The sequence below is a fragment of the Microcaecilia unicolor genome, chromosome 14 (assembly GCF_901765095.1).
Source record: "Microcaecilia unicolor chromosome 14, aMicUni1.1, whole genome shotgun sequence".
In the NCBI taxonomy this organism is placed as follows: domain Eukaryota; kingdom Metazoa; phylum Chordata; class Amphibia; order Gymnophiona; family Siphonopidae; genus Microcaecilia; species Microcaecilia unicolor.
In genome coordinates, this window is record NC_044044.1 from 10943043 (window position 1) to 10962129 (window position 19087).

The following is a 19087-nucleotide window of genomic DNA, read 5'->3' on the forward strand; positions in this document are numbered from 1 at the left end:
TATCTTCGGACACGCATATCGGACGTGCGCAGGTCATTACCGCCCATTACTGCATGAGTCTTTACTGCTAGGCCAATGGCTGGCGGTAAGGTCTCAGACCCAAAACGGACACGCGGCAATTTTCATTTTGCTGCACGTCCATTTTCGGCAAAAATTTAAAAAGGCATTTTTTTTTTACAGGTCCGCTGAAAAATGATTCTGCGTTCACCCAAAACACGCATCTACGCTACCGCAGGCCATTTTTCAGCGTGCCTTTGTAAAAGGACCCCTTAATTTCCTTTTTAAAGTAAACCTCTTTGTTACCCTTAGATGTTAACGGTAGAATATCAAGCTCATGTAATAAATAATCAATAGTTAATTTTACAGCACGTAGAACCTTTAACTGAAAGTCTACACCGAGTCTGCAATAATACACGTTTTCTTTATTGATATATGTAGGTGAAAGTCGTTCATTCCTGTGATATGCAGCAGTAGCTCAAGAATGGGGAGTAAGAAAGTGCAGAAGAAATCTCAGCAGCAGTTCACCTGTAGGTGGCAGTAGAATGCCGAGGGGGCAACGGCATTGAGGGGAAGGCAGTCAATAATGGTAGAGGCAGTTAGCAGTGACGGTAGGAATGTTGAGTGGCAATTAGTGGTGATAGGGGCATAGGCAGGGCTCATGTTAGGTGTCCTGGTGTTTTGTGAGCAGGACGTGGTAGGTGAGAAAGGGGATGCTGCTGGAAGAGTTAGTAGAGGTGGGGATGAATAAGGGTGTGTAGATGGTACTAGTAGGCATGGCAGTAGTGGGATATAAGGTACGACTGACTGAAGTGGTGGCAGAAAGGTCTGAAAGGGTTTCCTCAAGCTGTTGGTCTGGGAAATACGGCTTTCCGAAAGCAGCTGTCTTTTCTATTATCCATTTCACATATTTGGAGACTTGAGTGTAGACACCAGGGCGCTGCCTCCAAGTGCAGCCCTTTCCCCAGCTCACAATCCCCACTTGGTACCAGAGATTATCCTTCCAGTACTTGCACACCAGGGGCCCGCCACTGTCACCCTGTGGGGAAAAAGGAAAGAAATCATCAGCTCTCTATAAAACACAGCCAGTACTTAATGATCTTGTTCCTATGCTACTACTGTTTATAAGGAAGAGGGTAGCAATAGACGAATATTAGTTAAAGTAATAACAGGCCCAATCTGTCTTATTTTATTCTTAGGTGTGTATACAGCCTTATGCTTCAATGACTGTCACTACCAGAAAGCAAGTAAAGAATCAGTCCCTCCCTGTGCTATTACACACGCACACACACACAATACTAACTCAGAAATGTAGAACAGAGAAGGCCCGAAAAAGCCATCTTCGTTCTGCCGGATTTACTTCCTGGTGCGGTGCCACAGACCCCCAGTTGATCCCTGATTTTTCCATCACTTCTTCACAGCTAAGTATCCTCTGTGCCTATCCTGGGCCCTCTTGTTCTTTTTTGTTTTGTCTCCAGCCCTTCCCCCAACAAGCCCCTTCCATGTGTTCGCTGTCCTTTCTATGAAGAAATATTCCTTTGTTCCTCACGAGCAGGGCTTTTTTTTTTTTAACAGAGCTATTGAGTATTGGCTTCTTTTTCATTGCATGCTAAAGTTAGCCCATGGTCACCAAATGTTAATGAAACAGTTTGTGCCCCACAAATGCACACAGAATACCCCCCGTGGATTAAGCAGTGTCTTCAGCCAATCCCCACAGCTCCATGAGGGAAGGTGGAGGTGTATGCTTCAGTCGGCCATAATTGCATAGACCCTGCAAAATGTGGATGACACAGGCTTCACAGATTGAGTTGTCCAGACCAAGGGCATAGCTAGGTGGGGCCACGGGGGAATGGGCCCCCACAGATTAAGCCCTGGCCCCCTCTACTTTTGACACCCACCCACCCCCACCGCCAACCCTCCCCTGCCACTTTCGATCCCCCCTCCCGCCGACCCTCCCCCGTCGCCGCCGGGTACCTTTGCTGGCGGGGATGCCCAACCCCCGCCAGCCGAAGTCTTCTTCAGCACCAGTCGACTCCGGCGCCTTTGCTGTTGATCTGTTTCTGACTCCTGACGTCCTGCGTGCATGTCCTGTATGTAGCCCACGTGTGTACAGACTATGGTTGCCAACTGGCTCCAGATGGTTGGGCCAGTCTATGTTTTACTCCATTGCATGCAGGGACTTACAGTTCTGATTTCCAAACTGTAGTCCCTGAAAAAAGCAAGACTTCAAGTCCCTGCATGCAGTGGGGTAACCCAGAACTAGATTTATGTTTTACCCCATTGCATGCAGGGACTTGTAGTTCTGATTTCCAAACTGTAGTCCCTGAGAAAAGCAAGACTTCAAGTCCCTGCATGCAGTGGGGTAACCCAGAACTAGATTTATGTTTTACCCCACTGCATGCAGGGACTTGTAGTCTTGCTTTTCTCAGGGACTACAGTTTGAAAATCAGAACTACAAGTCCCTGCATGCAGTGGGGTAACCCAGAACTAGAGTTATGTTTTACCCCACTGCATGCAGGGACTTGTAGTTCTGATTTCCAAACTGTAGTCCCTGAGAAAAGCAAGACTACAAGTCCCTGCATGCAGTGGGGTAACCCAGGACTAGATTAACCTCGATAGGCAAATCTGGAGTCGGTTGGCAATCCTAGTACAACAAGCACCTGTTTGGGCTGGAATAAAGCACTGCTTATGAGTCTACTACTACCCCTGTGAGTCTCATAACATAACCTCTTCTTCTAAAACGTTCTTGTCACTGAAAACAGGGTTTTTTTTCCTGTGTATTATTTATAACTTTAAGATACGTGAATGTTTCTATCATATCACCTCCCTCCTCCCCTAACATATACCAGTGGTGTAGCCAAGGGTGGGCCCAGGCCCACCAGTAGCAGCACACCTATGATGTGGCCAGCAGAGATTCCCAAGCTGAAAACTCCCAACAACTGTCCCTCCTGCATACCTTATAAATAGCAGATCTTCGCTTGCAGGAAGCAGTGATTGATACATACTGCTTACACCGGCCCCACAGCCTTCCCTCTGACATATTCCCGCCTATGCGGAAACAGAAAGCTGCCTCAGTGGGAAGGATGTGGGGCCTACACAAGTAGTGTGTATTAGTTGCTCCTCACTGCCGGTGAAAATCTGAAATTTAAAAGGTGTGCAGGAGAGGGGGGATATTTGAGAGACCATATGGCATGCAGGTGAGAGGAGAGACCAAATCACCTATGGGATGGGATGGGATGGGGTGGGGTTCTTCTGCCCACCCATCTTGGGCCCAGGCCCACCCAAAATTGGGTGTCTGGCTACGCCCCTGACATATACATGTTTAAGTTCTTATCTCTTAGGGCCCTGATAACATTCAAATATATCAAACTGTATTAGCATAAATAAAATGTAACCTGGCAAGCTTCACGGCCTCCTTCTTCATAACTTGCGCACAACATGTTCTTTGTTAATGTGGGGTACCAGTCCTGGCATATACTCTGTTTTATGAGGGCCATCTCCACCTTCTGTAAGTGTTTGTTACTTATTGTTCGGCCTGAAAAAAACCCAAAACATTTATAATTTACTGACCATAAGGTTATCAATAGAAATCAAACAAAATAAAACATGGAAAAGAAAATAAGATGATACCTTTTTTTATTGGACATAACTTAATACATTTCTTGATTAGCTTTCGAAGGTTGCCCTTCTTCCTCAGATCGGAAATAAGCAAATGTGGTAGCAGATAGTATATATAAGAGAAACATCAAAGCATTACTGACCATAAGTAAATCCTCCCCTCCATATTATTTATGGTACCGGGTCAAAAAAGCCCCTAGAGAAAATAAAACCTAACAAAAAAAAAAAACCCCGACAAAACGGCCTGCCCATATAATGGCCCCTGACAAATTAGCCCCCAACAAAATGGCCTATGTACCTATTTTTTAATTTGTTCTTTCTGCCGCACTTCCACCCCGCACGGATTCTTCTTTCCTTCGTCTCCTGTGCTTAGCGCCTCCTGCCAGTGCTTCCCGTCTACTGCACAGCCCTTTGACGGTTTCTGTCTATGCAGACAGTGTCAGTCTCGGACGTGGGTTAATGCTTGCTTCGCCAATGAGGGAAGTCTGCGAGTGGGCAGAAGCAAGAGCGAGCTTGTCCCGGGGAGGCAAGGGAAGAAGAGTAGAGAGGAGATTTTGCAAGGGGGTGGAGGAGTGGCCTAGTGGTTAGGGTGGTGGACTTTGGTCCTGGGGAACTGAGTTGGATTCCCACTTCAGGCACAGGCAGCTCCCTGTGACTCTGGGCAAGTCACTTAACCCTCCATTGCCCCTTGTAAGCCGCATTGAGCCTGCCATGAGTGGGAAAGCGCGGGGTACAAATGTAACAAAAAAAAAAGTTTAGTTAAGGAACGGTGGGGGAAGCCCCAACAGAGCTTTTCCCAAGACAGACATTTGTTTCCCAACTTCTCTTTGCTTGTTTTTTTTTTGTTTGGGGTTAACTCAGTGAAAGAGCAAGACTTGCCCTAGTCTATTATGCTGTTAGGAGTTTCCTAAAATGCCCTAAGTGACAGAATAGTCTTCTTTGTATTTAGTTTGAGGGTCCTTGGTTCAGTCTTCAAATCAGGTCTTTCTAGTTGGTGTAACTGGGGTCTAGGTTTTTGCAAAGATGTCATTCACAGCCCTTGGTACTGACCGGGGTTAGAGCCCTTTAATGCAGGATTCTGAAAGGAGTCTTGTGCCTGGCTGCTCGCTTCAGGACCACTGGTACAATGGCCAGATTAGGAACCACTAGTTGGATTTCTGCCAGGAATTAGTGAAATACCTCTGTTTTCCGGCAGACTAATTTTTTTTTTTTTAGTTTAATCAGTTTTTTATTGATTTTATAACATATTGTAAATTTAGTACCAATGACAATAACAGTTAACAGAAAGGTCAATGTACTCTGACTATATATATATACATATATGTATATTCGTATGAAGTATGCATGCATATCAGATGTTATAGTATTAATGCCAATGTTTGTAAAGTACCTGTACATTAATTACTTAGCTGGATGAATATTTAATCATCGGAGACCAAATTTTATTATATGCCATAAAGGAACCACATTTCTCTGCTGCTACGTTTTCATATTTAGCTGTTAGACATACTGAGTTCCACCACATTTCGTAGGTTAACTTTGTAAAATCTTTCCAGTTTTGACATATCAATTTTATAGCCACTTGGATCAATATACGTAGTAGTTTAATTATATGTGGTGATAATGTATTGTTAATGCCGAAATCTCCTGCTAATATCGTTTTGTAAGTTAAAGAAATCTTTAAATTTAGTATAAGAGAAATTGTTTTCTCTATTTGAGACCAATATTCATCCAGTAATGGGCAATGATATATTAAATGGTCCAAGGTTCCTATATTGTTGCAGCAGGACCAGCAACGATTGGAAGCATCTTTTGATATCTTAGATAGTTTATATGGTGTCCACATAGCTCTATGTAATATATAAAATGACGATTGTGTAAGAGCTGATGATTTTGACGATTTGTATAGAGATGACCAAATTTCTTCCCATTGATCTTCTGATAGTTGAGAGTTGATTTCTCTATTCCAAATGTTCTGTAAAGCCATTGGCAGACTAATTTTTAAAAGTCTGTTTACAGTGTATTGCTAGACTTCCCTAAAGCACCCTAAGTGACAGAATAGTCCTTTTTTTTACCATAATTAATTGAGCTTCTTATCTTTCCCCCTAAACCAACCTCTCCTCTTCCCCCATTCTCTATCTCTGTGGATAGAACTCACATCCTCCCTGTCTCATCAGCTCGTAACCTTGGGGTCATCTTCGACTCCTCTGTCTCTTTCTCTGCACATGTTCAACAGACTGCTAAAACCTGTCGTTTCTTTCTCTATAATAGCACCAAAATTCGCCCTTTCCTTTCTGAGCACACTACCAGAACCCTTATCCACGCTCTTATCACCTCCCGCTTACACTATTACAACTTGCTTCTCACAGGTCTCCCACTTAGCCATCTCTCTCCTCTTCAACCTGTTCAAAATTCTGCTGACGCTTACCGCCCGGTTAGTGCGTGAACCTTACCGCTAAGTCAATGGTCCCAGGAAGAAATTGGACGCGCGCTGGGTTTCATTTTGACGTACGTCCATTCTCGGCCACAAAATATGGCCTTTTTTTCCAGGCGTGCTGAAAAATGGACCTGTGGGCTTCCAAAACACGCGCCTATACCAGCGCAGGCCGCTTTTCGGCGTGCCTTAGTGAAAGGGCCCCTAAAGTTATTACTATAGTTTTAAGCTAACTTGGTTTAAAACCTTACTTTTCTTTAAATATGGAAATTTTGGGTCTGAACTTATCTCACTCCTGCATGAATATGGCACCATGTTTATACCCTTAATCATGCTTTTTAATCTCAGTTTATCAGTCACGTTTATTCCTGCTATTTAAAGTTGAATTTATTTAATCAAGTATTTCCTGCTACAAAATACTTTTCTAACCACACACTAGCCAACTACTGTGCCTCATACAGCTTGTTTATTTAAGGGACTTCAGATTCCCGGTGCTATTTCCCTCAATTTGGAAAAGCACCGCTCTGCTGTGCCGCTGGGTCTCTTGGCTTCCCAGTGCGGTAACTAGCAGGAATCCTCACTAGTCTTTCTCCCTCTGGTTTTTTTTGTTACATTCGTACCCTGCGCTTTCCCACTCATGGTAGGTTCAATGTGGCTTACATGGGGCAATGGAGGGTTAAGTGACTTGCCCAGAGTCACAAGGAGCTGCCTGTGCCTGAAGTGGGAATCAAACTCAGTTCTCCACAACCAAAGTCCACCACCCTAACCACTAGGCCACTCCTCCACTGTTGCTACTATTTGAGATTCTACATGGAATGTTGCTATTCCACTAGAAGTCGGCCCTTGCAGATCACCAATGTGGCCGCGCAGGCTTCTGCTTCTGTGAGTCTGACACTCACAGAAACAGAAGCCTGCGCAGCCTTCTACATGGAATGTTGCTAGTGGAATAGCAACATTCCATGTAGAATCTCAAATGGTAGCAACATTCCATGTAGAATCTCCAATAGTAGCAATATTCCATGTAGAAGTCGGCCCTTGCAGATCACCAATGTGGCCGCGCAGGCTTCTGCTTCTGTGAGTCTGACGTCCTGCACGTACGTGCAGGACGTCAGACTCACAGAAACAGAAGAAGCCTGCGCAGCCTTCTACATGGAATGTTGCTAGTGGAATAGCAACATTCCATGTAGAATCTCCAATAGTATCTATTTTATTTTTGTTACATTTGTACCCTGCGCTTTATGGCAGGCTCAATGCGGCTTACATGGGGCAATGGAGGGTTAAGTGACTTGCCCAGAGTCACAAGGAACTGCCTGTGCCTGAAGTTGAGTGCTTAAACTCCTATTTATTAACTTTATTTTACAAAATAAAAATACAAAAAAAGTTAAAAAAATAGGAGTTTAAGCACTCAACAGAGGGAGAAAGACTAGTGAGGATTCCTGCTAGTTACCGCACTGGGAAGCCAAGAGACCCAGCGGCACAGCAGAGCGGTGCTTTTCCAAATTGAGGGAAATAGCACCGGGAATCTGAAGTCCCTTGCCTCTTAAATAAACAAGCTGTATGATGCACAGTAGTTGGCTAGTGTGTGGTTAGAATTGATATTCTTATGCAAATGTACAGTAGATAAAATTTACAAAATACTTTTACAATTCCTTAGAAGATATGCTGGTAACATCTCTAATTGGTTTATTCTCAACATCTAGAAATAAGGAAAATCAGTATGACATTTCTGCAATAGTGAGAAGTCTATTTACATATTACTGGATCGTTCATAAGTGATCTAACTTTTAAGCACATTAGAGTTGTATTCAATAAATTGATAGCATTGGTTAAATATTTTGGCCAGATAGTTTCTCCAGCGGAGAAGGTATCAGGTATAATCCAAAATTCACACAGATGGGAGTTAATGTGACCTGTACTATTCGTGCTGCAATTGGCCACGAGTATCAAAGTTATAGAGGATTCACTCAGGACCTATTTCTGATTTTATAATACAGTTTGTCACACTTAGGGGGAGATTCTATATATATGGGGCCTGATAAATCTGCGCGGAAAAAAATTACGCCTAGGCGTATTCTCTAAAGCACGCCTAAATTTTATAGAATAGGCTTAAATTTCTGCACGGTATCTAGAATAACGTCAAGCGCATCTCCATGCGACCAAATGTAGTCACGACCATTTACGCCAAGTAAAACTTGGTATAAATCCCAGGCACCTAAATTTCGCACAGTGCAGGTACATTCTATAACCATGTGCATAGTATTCCGGAATGCCCATGACAGGCCCATTTCCCCACCTATAGCCACTCCCCTTTTTGGATGCGTGCATTAGAATTTAGGCGCAGTGCATTACAGAAGACGTTAGGGAGTTATGCGTGTAAATTCTAATTATTGCCAATTAATGCTCATAATTGCTTGTTAAGCCAATTAAGTTCCATGCACTGTTATAGCCTACGCTTGGATTTTGGTATGGAACACTGGGCGCGATATATAAAATTCAGGGATTAACGGGGTTCTTGTACTAAGATGTGCTAACAGGTTTAGTGCACGCTAACCATTAGCACACCCTGAATCCATTAGCGCACCTTAGTATAAGGAGCCCAATGTTTGCTACTTACAGTCTTTAAGAATCCTATTTAAAGATAATGGCATATCTTTTGACTCTATATTTGAATCATATAGCCTTTCTACCTTATAAGCTAAGTATATTATGGAAATTCAGATCATTGCACACATGATTTTCTATTTTATTTTGGTAATCGAAAGGGAAGTGATATGGATCGTCATGGAGATGGAAGTGGAACCCCTGTGCACACGAGTGTTGTCTACAGACCTCCAACACAAATGGAAAATCTGGACAAAGATCTGGTTATAGATATCCAAAGACTGGGAGACGGATGCCGAAAGACAAAGCTGGGCCCCTGTCATCGGTGAGAACTCACTTGCAGGCTGATGATCAATTAGTGGAGGAGTGGCCTAGTGGTCGGTTCAAATCCCACTGCCGCTCCTTGTGATCTTGAGCAAATCACTTAACCCTCCATTGCCTCAGCTACAAACTTAGATTGTGAGCCCTCCAGGGACAGAGAAATACCCAGTGCACCTGAATGTAACTCACATTGAGCTACTACTGAAAAGGTGTGAGCAAAATATAAATAAATAAATTACCCTGCGCTGTTCCAAACAGTACTGTAAAATTAGTGCTGGAACAGTGTGGGGAAATAATGCCCCTCTGGATCAACTACTAATAGCATGCAAATTTATGTACGCTATTACAGTTGATCATCAAGGTACTTCAGCTGGAGGATTGTGCCTGAGCATATGCCCAAGGCACAATCCTCCCGCAGATGTTGTTTGACAGATCTGGGCTGTCAAAAAAAAAAAATGCCCAGACCTGTCAAACATAGCCTATCAAACGAACAGAAGAGGTATACCCACCTATCCCCCTGGACACAAGGTCCATCTCTCCCCCCCCCCCCCCTCACAAAGCCCCTCCCCCAGCAATAAAGAGATTACCTGTTGATCCAGTGGGATCCTACTAGCCGCCCCCCCCCACCCACTGGTGGGCCAGTGCCCCCCGTTCCCCCCCCCCCCCCCCCGCACCTGGAAGCAGGAGGAGGGAGAAGCACTCCCTGGGTGGGGCTACACTACCATATAAGGGAGTTGATCCCTTATATGATAGTGAAGGCCCACCCAGAGCAGCCCAGGCAGGGCCGGGTGCCGCCATTTTGACGCAGCGCTCACCAGAGGAGGGAGTGCTACTCCTTTCTCCTGCTTCCAGGTATGGGGATGGAGGGCTTGGGAGGGCACTTGGGCACTAGGTGGATGAAGCGCAGCTAGTAGTGTCCCACTGGACCACCAGGTATTTTCTTTATTGCTGTGGGGGGGTTCTGAAGGTCAGCTTAAGGTGGTGGGGAAAAACTGTGACAGAATTAAAAAGGTATGGCACAAACATAGAGGATCCTTATATTGCAAGAGGATGGAGTCCCTTCTCCAGACTGGCCACAACTGGGCCCCTAGTTCCTTATTTAGAGAAGGAACCAGCATGGTCTGTACAGCTGAGGTGCTGCGTTTATTTTTGTATCGATTCTATAAAAGGCAATGCATCTGATTTTGTAAGATTTCTTCCACTGTGAGTTTTAGCATCTCCAGTGACTCCTCGTAGAGTTCTAAGGCTTTCTGTTTCCCTTCCCCGGGCTGAGCTACAATCCCATCAGCGCAATGCCATACAGTGAGTGCACTCACCAGCCACTACTGTGCCCCACCCGGTAAGGTAGCACTGATGCCACTCTTTGATCTTGACTTTTCCTGCAGGTGGGAGGCAGATGGGTGTCTTCAGCACACTGAATTGTATTGGGGTGGAGAGCAGCAACAGGGCAATGTCATTGTTGTTGTCCCACGAGCTGTACCTTGAGTTAGTAATAACCTTCTCCACCTCTATCACGTCCTTATTTCTGTCAAGGATTGTCGCTCCAACTATGACTCTCAGGTTCCTGGATCTATAACTGAACACAAAGGACATAGCACAGACCCTTGTTAGGACCAGCTTCTATTAGGTAGATCTTGAAATTATCAGTCTAGGGCAAATAGAACAGCCTGGATTATAGAGAAACTATTTCACTTGGGTCATATATAGAATAAGGAACTACAGGTTCTAAATAGAAATACACAGACAAAAATCGATTTTTTTCTGCTTTGTCCTCATTCTTCCCTTCCTGTTCCTTATAGGACGGAAGTGAGAAACAGCAGGATAGGAGGGGCCAGATTAAGGAATAGAGCAGGGGGTGTCTAACCTTGGTCTTCGAGGGACGGAATCCAGTCAGATTTTTTTTTGTTACATTTGTACCCCGCGCTTTCCCACTCATGGCAGGCTCAATGCGGCTTACATGGGGCAATGGAGGGTTAAGTGACTTGCCCAGAGTCACAAGGAGCTGCCTGTGCCTGAAGTGGGAAGCAAACTCAGTTCCCCAGGACCAAAGTCCGCCACCCTAACCACTAGGCCACTCCTCCACAGTTGATACTATTTGAGATTCTACATGGAATGTTGCTATTCCACTAGAAGTTGGCCCTTGCAGATCACCAATGTGGCCGCGCAGGCTTCTGCTTCTGTGAGTCTGACGTCCTGCACGTACGTGCAGGACGTCAGACTCACAGAAACAGAAGCCTGCGCAGCCTTCTACATGGAATGTTGCTAGTGGGATAGCAACATTCCACGTAGAATCTCCAATAGTATCTATTTTATTTTTGTTACATTTGTACCCTGCGCTTTCCCACTCATGGCAGGCTCAATGCGGCTTACATGGGGCAATGGAGGGTTAAGTGACTTGCCCAGAGTCACAAGGAGCTGCCTGTGCCTGAAGAGGGAATCGAACTCAGTTCCCCAGGACCAAAGTCCACCACCCTAACCACTAGGCCACTCCTCCACACACCTATTTAGGGGATTTCCTCAATGAATATGCATGAGATCCAGGGCTTTTTTTGAGGGGGTACTTGGGGGTACTGAGTACCGGCACCTTTTCCATTGTCTGCTAAAATTGACCCATGGCCCCAAGTTTTAATGAAAGAGCTCAGGCTCTACACACCAATTCTGCCTTGTCATAGATTCTGTGACTGGTTGCAGGGGGCCTGGCTGTTGTGGGGTGGGTCCCTCAGTGATCACCCCACCCCTGAAGGGTGGCCTGGCATTTGAGTACCGGCACCTTTTCCATTGTCCCGCTAAAATTGACCCATGGTCCCCAAGTTTTAATGAAAGAGCTCAGGCTCTACACACCAATTCTGCCTGTCATAGATTCTGTGACTGGTTGCAGGGGGCCTGGCTATTGTGGGGTGGGTCCCTCAGTGATCACCCCACCCCTGAAGGGTGGCCTGGCATTTGAGTACCGGCACCTTTTCCATTGTCCCGCTAAAATTGACCCATGGTCCCCAAGTTTTAATGAAAGAGCTCAGGCTCTACACACCAATTCTGCCTTGTCATAGATTCTGTGACTGGTTGCAGGGGGCCTGGCTGTTGTGGGGTGGGTCCCTCAGTGATCACCCCACCCCTGAAGGGTGGCCTGGCATTTGAGTACCGGCACCTTTTCCATTGTCCCGCTAAAATTGACCCATGGTCCCCAAGTTTTAATGAAAGAGCTCAGGCTCTACACACCAATTCTGCCTTGTCATAGATTCTGTGACTGGTTGCAGGGGGCCTGGCTATTGTGGGGTGGGTCCCTCAGTGATCACCCCACCCCTGAAGGGTGGCCTGGCATTTGAGTACCGGCACCTTTTCCATTGTCCCGCTAAAATTGACCCATGGTCCCCAAGTTTTAATGAAAGAGCTCAGGCTCTACACACCAATTCTGCCTTGTCATAGATTCTGTGACTGGTTGCAGGGGGCCTGGCTATTGTGGGGTGGGTCCCTCAGAGATCACCCCATCCCTGAAGGGTGGCTTGGCATTTGAGTACCGGCACCTTTTTCGCTAGAATAAATGCACTGACAGTGGGTGGGTCCAGCAGAGGTTTTTTTTTTTAGTTTTGATGTTGTGTTTTATAGTCTGTTTTTATTGTGCATGTTTTAAAAAAATGAGAAAAATAAATAAATAAAATATTAATAAATGCAACAATCATTGTTACAACATCAACCTTCCCATAACGAGCCTGTAAAAATACATATTTGCTTAACTGTACTTCATGCGTTAATATTTTAACTGTTTTTTTATAATTATATACATACCGTATTCTCTCTAATAGTCGCCCAGGCTATTATTAGACAAACTGGGTTTTATGAAGTCTAGGGTGGGCTATTGTTGGAGGCACTTCAGTTTTTTAGGAAGCTTGAAATTGGCGACACAAGACAAAGGCAGCCAACAGACTGCTGAAGCATTCAACAATGTTTTATTACTGAAATAAATGAATGATACCTTGTTGTTATGTATTACATTCTAACCATGCTTTTTCATTATTTAAGCTAAATAACTGGAGAAAGAGGGGATTGAGGCTGAGACCAGACAGATTCATTTGGATTTGCTGTGTAAGAAGAAACTCTTACTGTGGAAACAGAGCACTCTTTGAAGCCGGTAACATTGTTATGCTATCTTGGACAAAGCACTTGACGAATTGTATTAATGTTAAATCTGCGTCACTTTGAGCAGGAACAACAGAGGTAAATTGTTCTGCTGGGCTATGGAATGGCATGTTTGTATTATTAACCTGACTGGATTTCTGCCATGTTGGTGGGGGATTTCTCCCCCCCCCACCCCCAAAAGAGGAGAGGGAGCTTTGTGTTTCAGGGAAGCTTTAGAGGCTAACATCACAGTAGCATTACTGACAGCAGGGTCACTGTGGGTTTGTTTACTTACAACTGGCTGAACAGGCTTTGAAGAACAGTGCTTCTTTCGCACTGTGTTTGCTCACTGATTCACTGTTACCCCATGGTTGTGCCATGCTGAAGTCAAGCAGGAAAAGAAGAGGTGGTAAGGGTGGAGCGATGGTCTTGATTCTGCGGGCCTTGCATTCCAGAGCCCCCCCCCCCCCCCCCCACACACACACACACACAACACTGCTAAAGGAAAGATTGTGGCTTGCTAAGTGGCAATAATATTTGTTTTAAACTTTCTTGCATTCTCCTGTGTTTTAGGGGAGAAGCGAGGGACTGAAGAGGAAGCAGTCAGCAGAGGAAAAAAAAACCATAAACCTCAGGTGATGTGAGCAAAGCTACTTGACGTGGCCGTGGACAGAAAGGACTGAAGAGACTCTGAGGCATTTCTCTCTTCTACCTGCTCATGATGACCAGATATTTCTTACCTCTTCTCAAGGTTATAGCTGGGGATGGGCAATTGGGAGAATAAACATTTGAATATTAGACTCAAATTAAAGGGTCTTCTGGCCCTGAAGTGAAGGGGGTGTGATTATTAGAAAGAATATGGTATGTGTAATTTATAAGCATTCTATATGTTTAAAGCCTCTTGTAAATGTGGGAAAGACCTCTTATACAATTATGCTGGAGTATCCATACATAAACCCCAGGATTCTATATATCGCGCCGAGATTTCTGTAGCAATGTGCATAAGCTAATTGGTTAACAAGCTAATCAGTGCTGAAAATTGAATATTAACAACCAATTGTCAGCACTAATTGGCATTAACTAAAATATACGAGCAGAACTGCCTAAGCATATTCTGCAATGTGGTGCACGTAAATTCTAAGTCACATAGTTGAAAAGTGGGTGTGGAATGGGCGGATCATGGGCGTTTCTAAAATCTATGCACGTTGTTATACAATACACCCGCTCCACGCATAATTTATGTGTTGGGATTTATGCCAAGTTGGCGTAACTGCCCACAACTAAATTTAATCGTATGGAGCAGCGCTCAGCGTATTTTATATACTGTGTGGAAATTTAGGCTTATTCTATAAAGTACACCTAAATTAAGGCGTCCTTTACAGAATATGCTTAGGCGAATTTCATTTCGGCACCAATTTTTTTAGGCGTGATAGATAGAATCTAGTCCAAAGGAGGGAATTCTATAAATAGCATCTGAATTTGGGTGCTGAACAAAAACAGTGCTTAGCGGCTATTCTATAAACGGTACTCCAGGTTGGGCGTGCTTACAGAATAGCGTGTTCCTCTGGAATCTGTGCCCAACTTTTAGGCATGAGCATTTATGCATCAGCTTTCAGTTGGTGTAAATCCTGGTGTGTAAATTAGGTACAGATCCCCCAAATTCCATAATGCGTCATGCATCTCTAGTGAACATACCAGATCTGCCTATGGCCATGCCCCCTTTCTGGCTGCGTGCTAAAGGATTTATGTGTGCATCTTTATAGAACAGCGCTTTGGAAGATGTGCACGTAAATCCACATTTATGCCAATTAACACCAATAATCGATTGCTAGTGCCCAATTATTGAGTTAATTGGCTTCAACTCTGGATGGAAAGGAGAAACAGGGGTGATATGATACAGACGTTCAAATATTTGAAAGGTATTAATCCGCAAACGAACCTTTTCCGGAGATGCGAAGGCGGTAGAACGAGAGGACATGAAATGAGATTGAAGGGGGGCAGACTCAAGAAAAATGTCAGGAAGTATTTTTTCACGGCGAGAGTGGTGGATGCTTGGAATGCCCTCCCACGGGAGGTGGTGGAGATGAAAACGGTAATGGAATTCAAACATGTGTGGGATAAATATAAAGGAATCCTATTCAGAAGGAATGGATCCTCAGAAGCTTAGCCGAGATTGGGTGGCAGAGCAGGTAGTGGGAGGCGGGGCTGGTGGTTGGGAGGCGGGGATAGTGCTGGGCAGACTTATACGGTCTGTGCCAGAGCCGGTGGTTGGGGGGCGGGGATAGTGCTGGGCAGACTTATACAGTCTGTGCCCTGAAAAAGACAAGTACAAATCAAGGTAAGGTATACACAAAAAGTGGCACATATGAGTTTATCTTGTTGGGCAGACTGGATGGACCATGCAGGTCTTTTTCTGCCGTCATCTACTATGTTACGTTAACCAATTAAATGGTACGCAAATTTGCATGCACAATTTTGAGTGTCATATATAGAATCCAGCCCAAAATGTATGTGTGCCAAAGTTTGCACATGTGGACCAGCAGCATAGCCACGGGTGGGACTTTGGGCTCAGTACCATCCAAAATTCTTGCATGTTTGTCATTGGCTGGTGGGGGATCCCCAAGCTCCACCAGCTGCAGGGGTCCTCCAGTGGCAAGAACAGCTCCCTTTCCTACTTGACCCAGCCAACAGCACTGTCTACACACTGCCATCGCGCTGGCCTCCCCCTGCCGCACACGCTCAGTTTTCAGGCATGCGTGGAAACTGAGCATGCTCAAAGGGGCGGGGCAGCACAGGTATTTACTCTAATGTACAGCACAGGTATTTACTGTAAAGTTTTGACTTGGCATGGCGGGGGGGGGGGGGGGGGGGGGGGGAAGGGTTGTGGAGACTACAGTACCCAGTTTGCCCATCCAAAATTTGAGGTCCGGCTACGCCTCTATGCATAGACTTTCCCAGTGGCATAGTTTAGAATGGAGGCAGACTTATGATCTATTCCCATATTTTGTAAAATACATGGTTACATGCATAGATTATAATTCACATTTACACTATCTTCAGAGCAGTTGGAAGTAAGTGTGTGTCAATATACAGGTTATTGGAAATGGATCTGATTGCTTATTTGATAAAGGATATAGCAAAGGAGAGGGAACGAAGTACAAACTAAAGTCCAAACAAAATAACAGCACCATGGGCCTTTAAAAATGGAACACAGTTCTTTAATGAATAAGCCTTGACAAATAAGCCAGGAACGGGTCCAAATCCTCTCGAACATATCTCAATCTTCACCTGCCTAATTGCAAAGGTCTCAAATACAAAACCTACTATGCATCCATCTTCTCCGTTATAGGCAGTCAACTCTGGAACGCCATACCAAGATTCATTCGAACAACAAATGAATACCTACGCTTCCGAAAGCTGCAGAAAACATGCCTCTTCAAACAAGCCTAACCAAACGACCCAACTTAATTTACGATCAAAATCCACACACCTCTAACATTGAACATGCCTCTATCCCCCACCTATCTTCATCCCATCTGTTCTCTATACAATCGTATTATCTTTGTGATTCTTTTTACCCATTTATTGTATTACCTCTATGATACTTTGTACCCATACATTGTAAGCCGCACTGAGCCTGCTATCGAGTGGGAAAGAGCGGGGTATAAATGCTATAAATAAATAAATAAAAAGAACCGACATGGGCCGTGTTTCGGTGACTAGCACCTGCGTCAGGGGTCACAGTGATGATGTGAAAAACTCAGGGAATAACTCAAAAATATTCCTCTACAATATATTTATTCCTTACCCCACGTGTCATATAGTAAAGGCTATGACGTCATAGAACGGATTAAAAGCAGAGCCTTTTGAGAGCACATCTTTGCATCCGTTAGGATACAGAAAGTGAAAGTGCCTTGTTGCTTTGTAGCCTTTACTATATGAGACGTGGGGTAAGGAATAATATATTGTAGAGGAATATTTTCGAGTTAGTCCCCGAGTTTTCCACATCATCACTGTGACCCCTGACGCAGGTGCTAGTCACAGAAACACAGCCCGTGTCGGTTCTTTTTGTCAAGGCTTATTCATTAAAGAACTATGTTCCATTTTTAAAGGCCCATGGTGCTATTTGATAAAGGCACATAATTACAAATATAGCTCTTATAAAATAGACTTTTAACAAGTGCCCTGTTTATTCAGATATTTAAAAACAAACTAAAGTCCTTATGGGTAAAAATATATGTGGCTGTGAGGAAGTATTGTTTTGCTTTAACTGTAGATGCTCTTTGCCCCCTCCTCCCCCCCTCAAAGAAGCTGCTACCATAGGCAACCACCCAGTATTTGCAGTGGTTAAAGCAGGCTCTAGAAGGGGCTGAAAATACCAAAAGACACCCAGAAAAATGCAGGAATATTGGGATAAGGGAAGCTAAGATACTCACACTGGATCCGAGAAACAGTGCGCAGCTGAAAGGATCCACCAAGCGTTCAGGATAGAGCCTCCGCAGAAAGGTTGGTGGAAGAGCTGGAGGCTGACAGTCCAGGGCCATTCCCCAGGGAGAGCATCTCGGCCACCAAACTTCCGGGATTTGGTGACACTGCGGCTGTTGCTAGAAGGACGTTTATCATAGTCTGGTCGAAATCCACAGCCTGAAAGAGAGGGATATTACAATTCAATGTCCACCATTCTGAATACCCTCCCCCCCCCCCCCCCCCAAAAAAAAAAAAATTCTCCTTCTCAGTATCAGTCAGGCCACTGTCCCACCCTGGGAGTCCTTGAATATGGCTCTTCTACTAGGGTCATCAGAAAAATCTTTGTCACCGTAGACTGGCTTAGCTATAGGCCTGGTTTTTCTCATATTGTTATTTGCAGATTCATAATTCCAGTATCTTCATGAAAAGCAGGCTTGCCTCTTCAAGAGCAGCCCAGAGCCCCATCCGTTACATAACACAGCAGAGCACGTTCTCTAAAAATGCATAATTATTTTGTCTTCATTGCTGGCATTAGCAGTTTACCAAGCCTTGGCAAAGCTTGTGACCATCCATCACAGCTGACATAACTTTATCGGGGACAATACCATAGATGGTTGCCTTCAGATTGGAGGAGTCAACATACCGGAAGTGTCTTAATGCTCATTACGCACCTGCCCAACAGGTCCCAGTGTTCCAGAGCAGAAGGCTCAGGGACACTTTCAGTATACGTCTCATAGTACACATCCCTGGGAACAGCAGAAGGGTCTATTAACCCCACACACAGTCCATGAGTAACCCCAAAAGCAACTGTCAGTGAAAACAGAGACTCATGGACTGGCTAGGGTGAGGAGGCAGCTACTGTAACATCACAGAGGTCTGTGACATCATAATGACCCATCCATTGGCATTCTGATGGCTCAGTTCAGCCAGGCCTAGTTGTACTTACATCGAGACTCATAGTCCTTCTGTACTTCATAAAACCAATACTGGCTCAGCCTGACATTGGTGGCATGGAGTCACCTAGGTCCTTCTGTGCCTATTACAACTAATGCCTTGATGAGAAGCTCTTCATACCTTTTTACAGTTGTGTAAAAAATTCAGCTCAAAATGTATTACAGCAGGAGTTTGTTTCACAACGTGTCCACTCAACTATGAGCTCACACCTCCTATAATTACCCTAACAACTCTCTTCCCTCACCCCTTCCTAAGCGCTACACATTACTAATTGTATCCGATATCCTGTTATGACAATGTTATCAAATCTATGTAAGCCACATTGAGCCTGCAAATAGGTGGGGGAATGTGGGATACAAATGCAATAAATAATAATAATAACATGTAAAAAAAAACAGTTACAGAAATATTTAAAACCGTGGCATAGCCAGAAAGCCAATTTAGGGCGGGTCTGAAACCAAAGTGTGTGGGCCAAAAATCTCAACTCTCCCCCCCCCCCCCCCAATAAGGCAAATCCCAAATTTAATTCCCCCCCCCCCAAAGTAAATGGCAACAGGGATCCCCAAGCCCTGCCAGCCGAAG

The 19087-nt window shown here is 44.6% G+C and overlaps 1 protein-coding gene across 1 annotated transcript; it reads right to left on the bottom strand.

Annotated features, from left to right (window-relative positions):
* Positions 1-661: 661 nt before the first annotated feature.
* On the bottom strand, positions 662-18307 carry LOC115458279 (serine protease 55-like). The gene is made up of 5 exons (XM_030188143.1): positions 18223-18307; positions 17521-17728; positions 10288-10547; positions 3393-3532; positions 662-1036 (listed from the first exon to the last, which is right to left on the bottom strand). Exons 1-5 carry the CDS (start codon positions 18293-18295, stop codon positions 662-664), a joined length of 1056 nt encoding a protein of 351 aa, XP_030044003.1. The 5' UTR covers positions 18296-18307.
* Between the last annotated feature and the right edge of the window lie 780 nt (positions 18308-19087).

Excerpts from the sequence above, each read along its gene's own strand:
- LOC115458279 (XM_030188143.1), bottom strand. The coding sequence starts at position 18,295 with ATGTGTACTATGAGACGTATACTGAAAGTGTCCCTGAGCCTTCTGCTC. Across the intron at positions 17,729-18,222 it reads CACTGGGACCTGTTGGGCAG|GCTGTGGATTTCGACCAGAC; the intron begins GTGCGTAATGAG and ends CCTCTCTTTCAG. Across the intron at positions 10,548-17,520 it reads CACTGTTTCTCGGATCCAGT|TTATAGATCCAGGAACCTGA; the intron begins GTGAGTATCTTA and ends CTTTGTGTTCAG.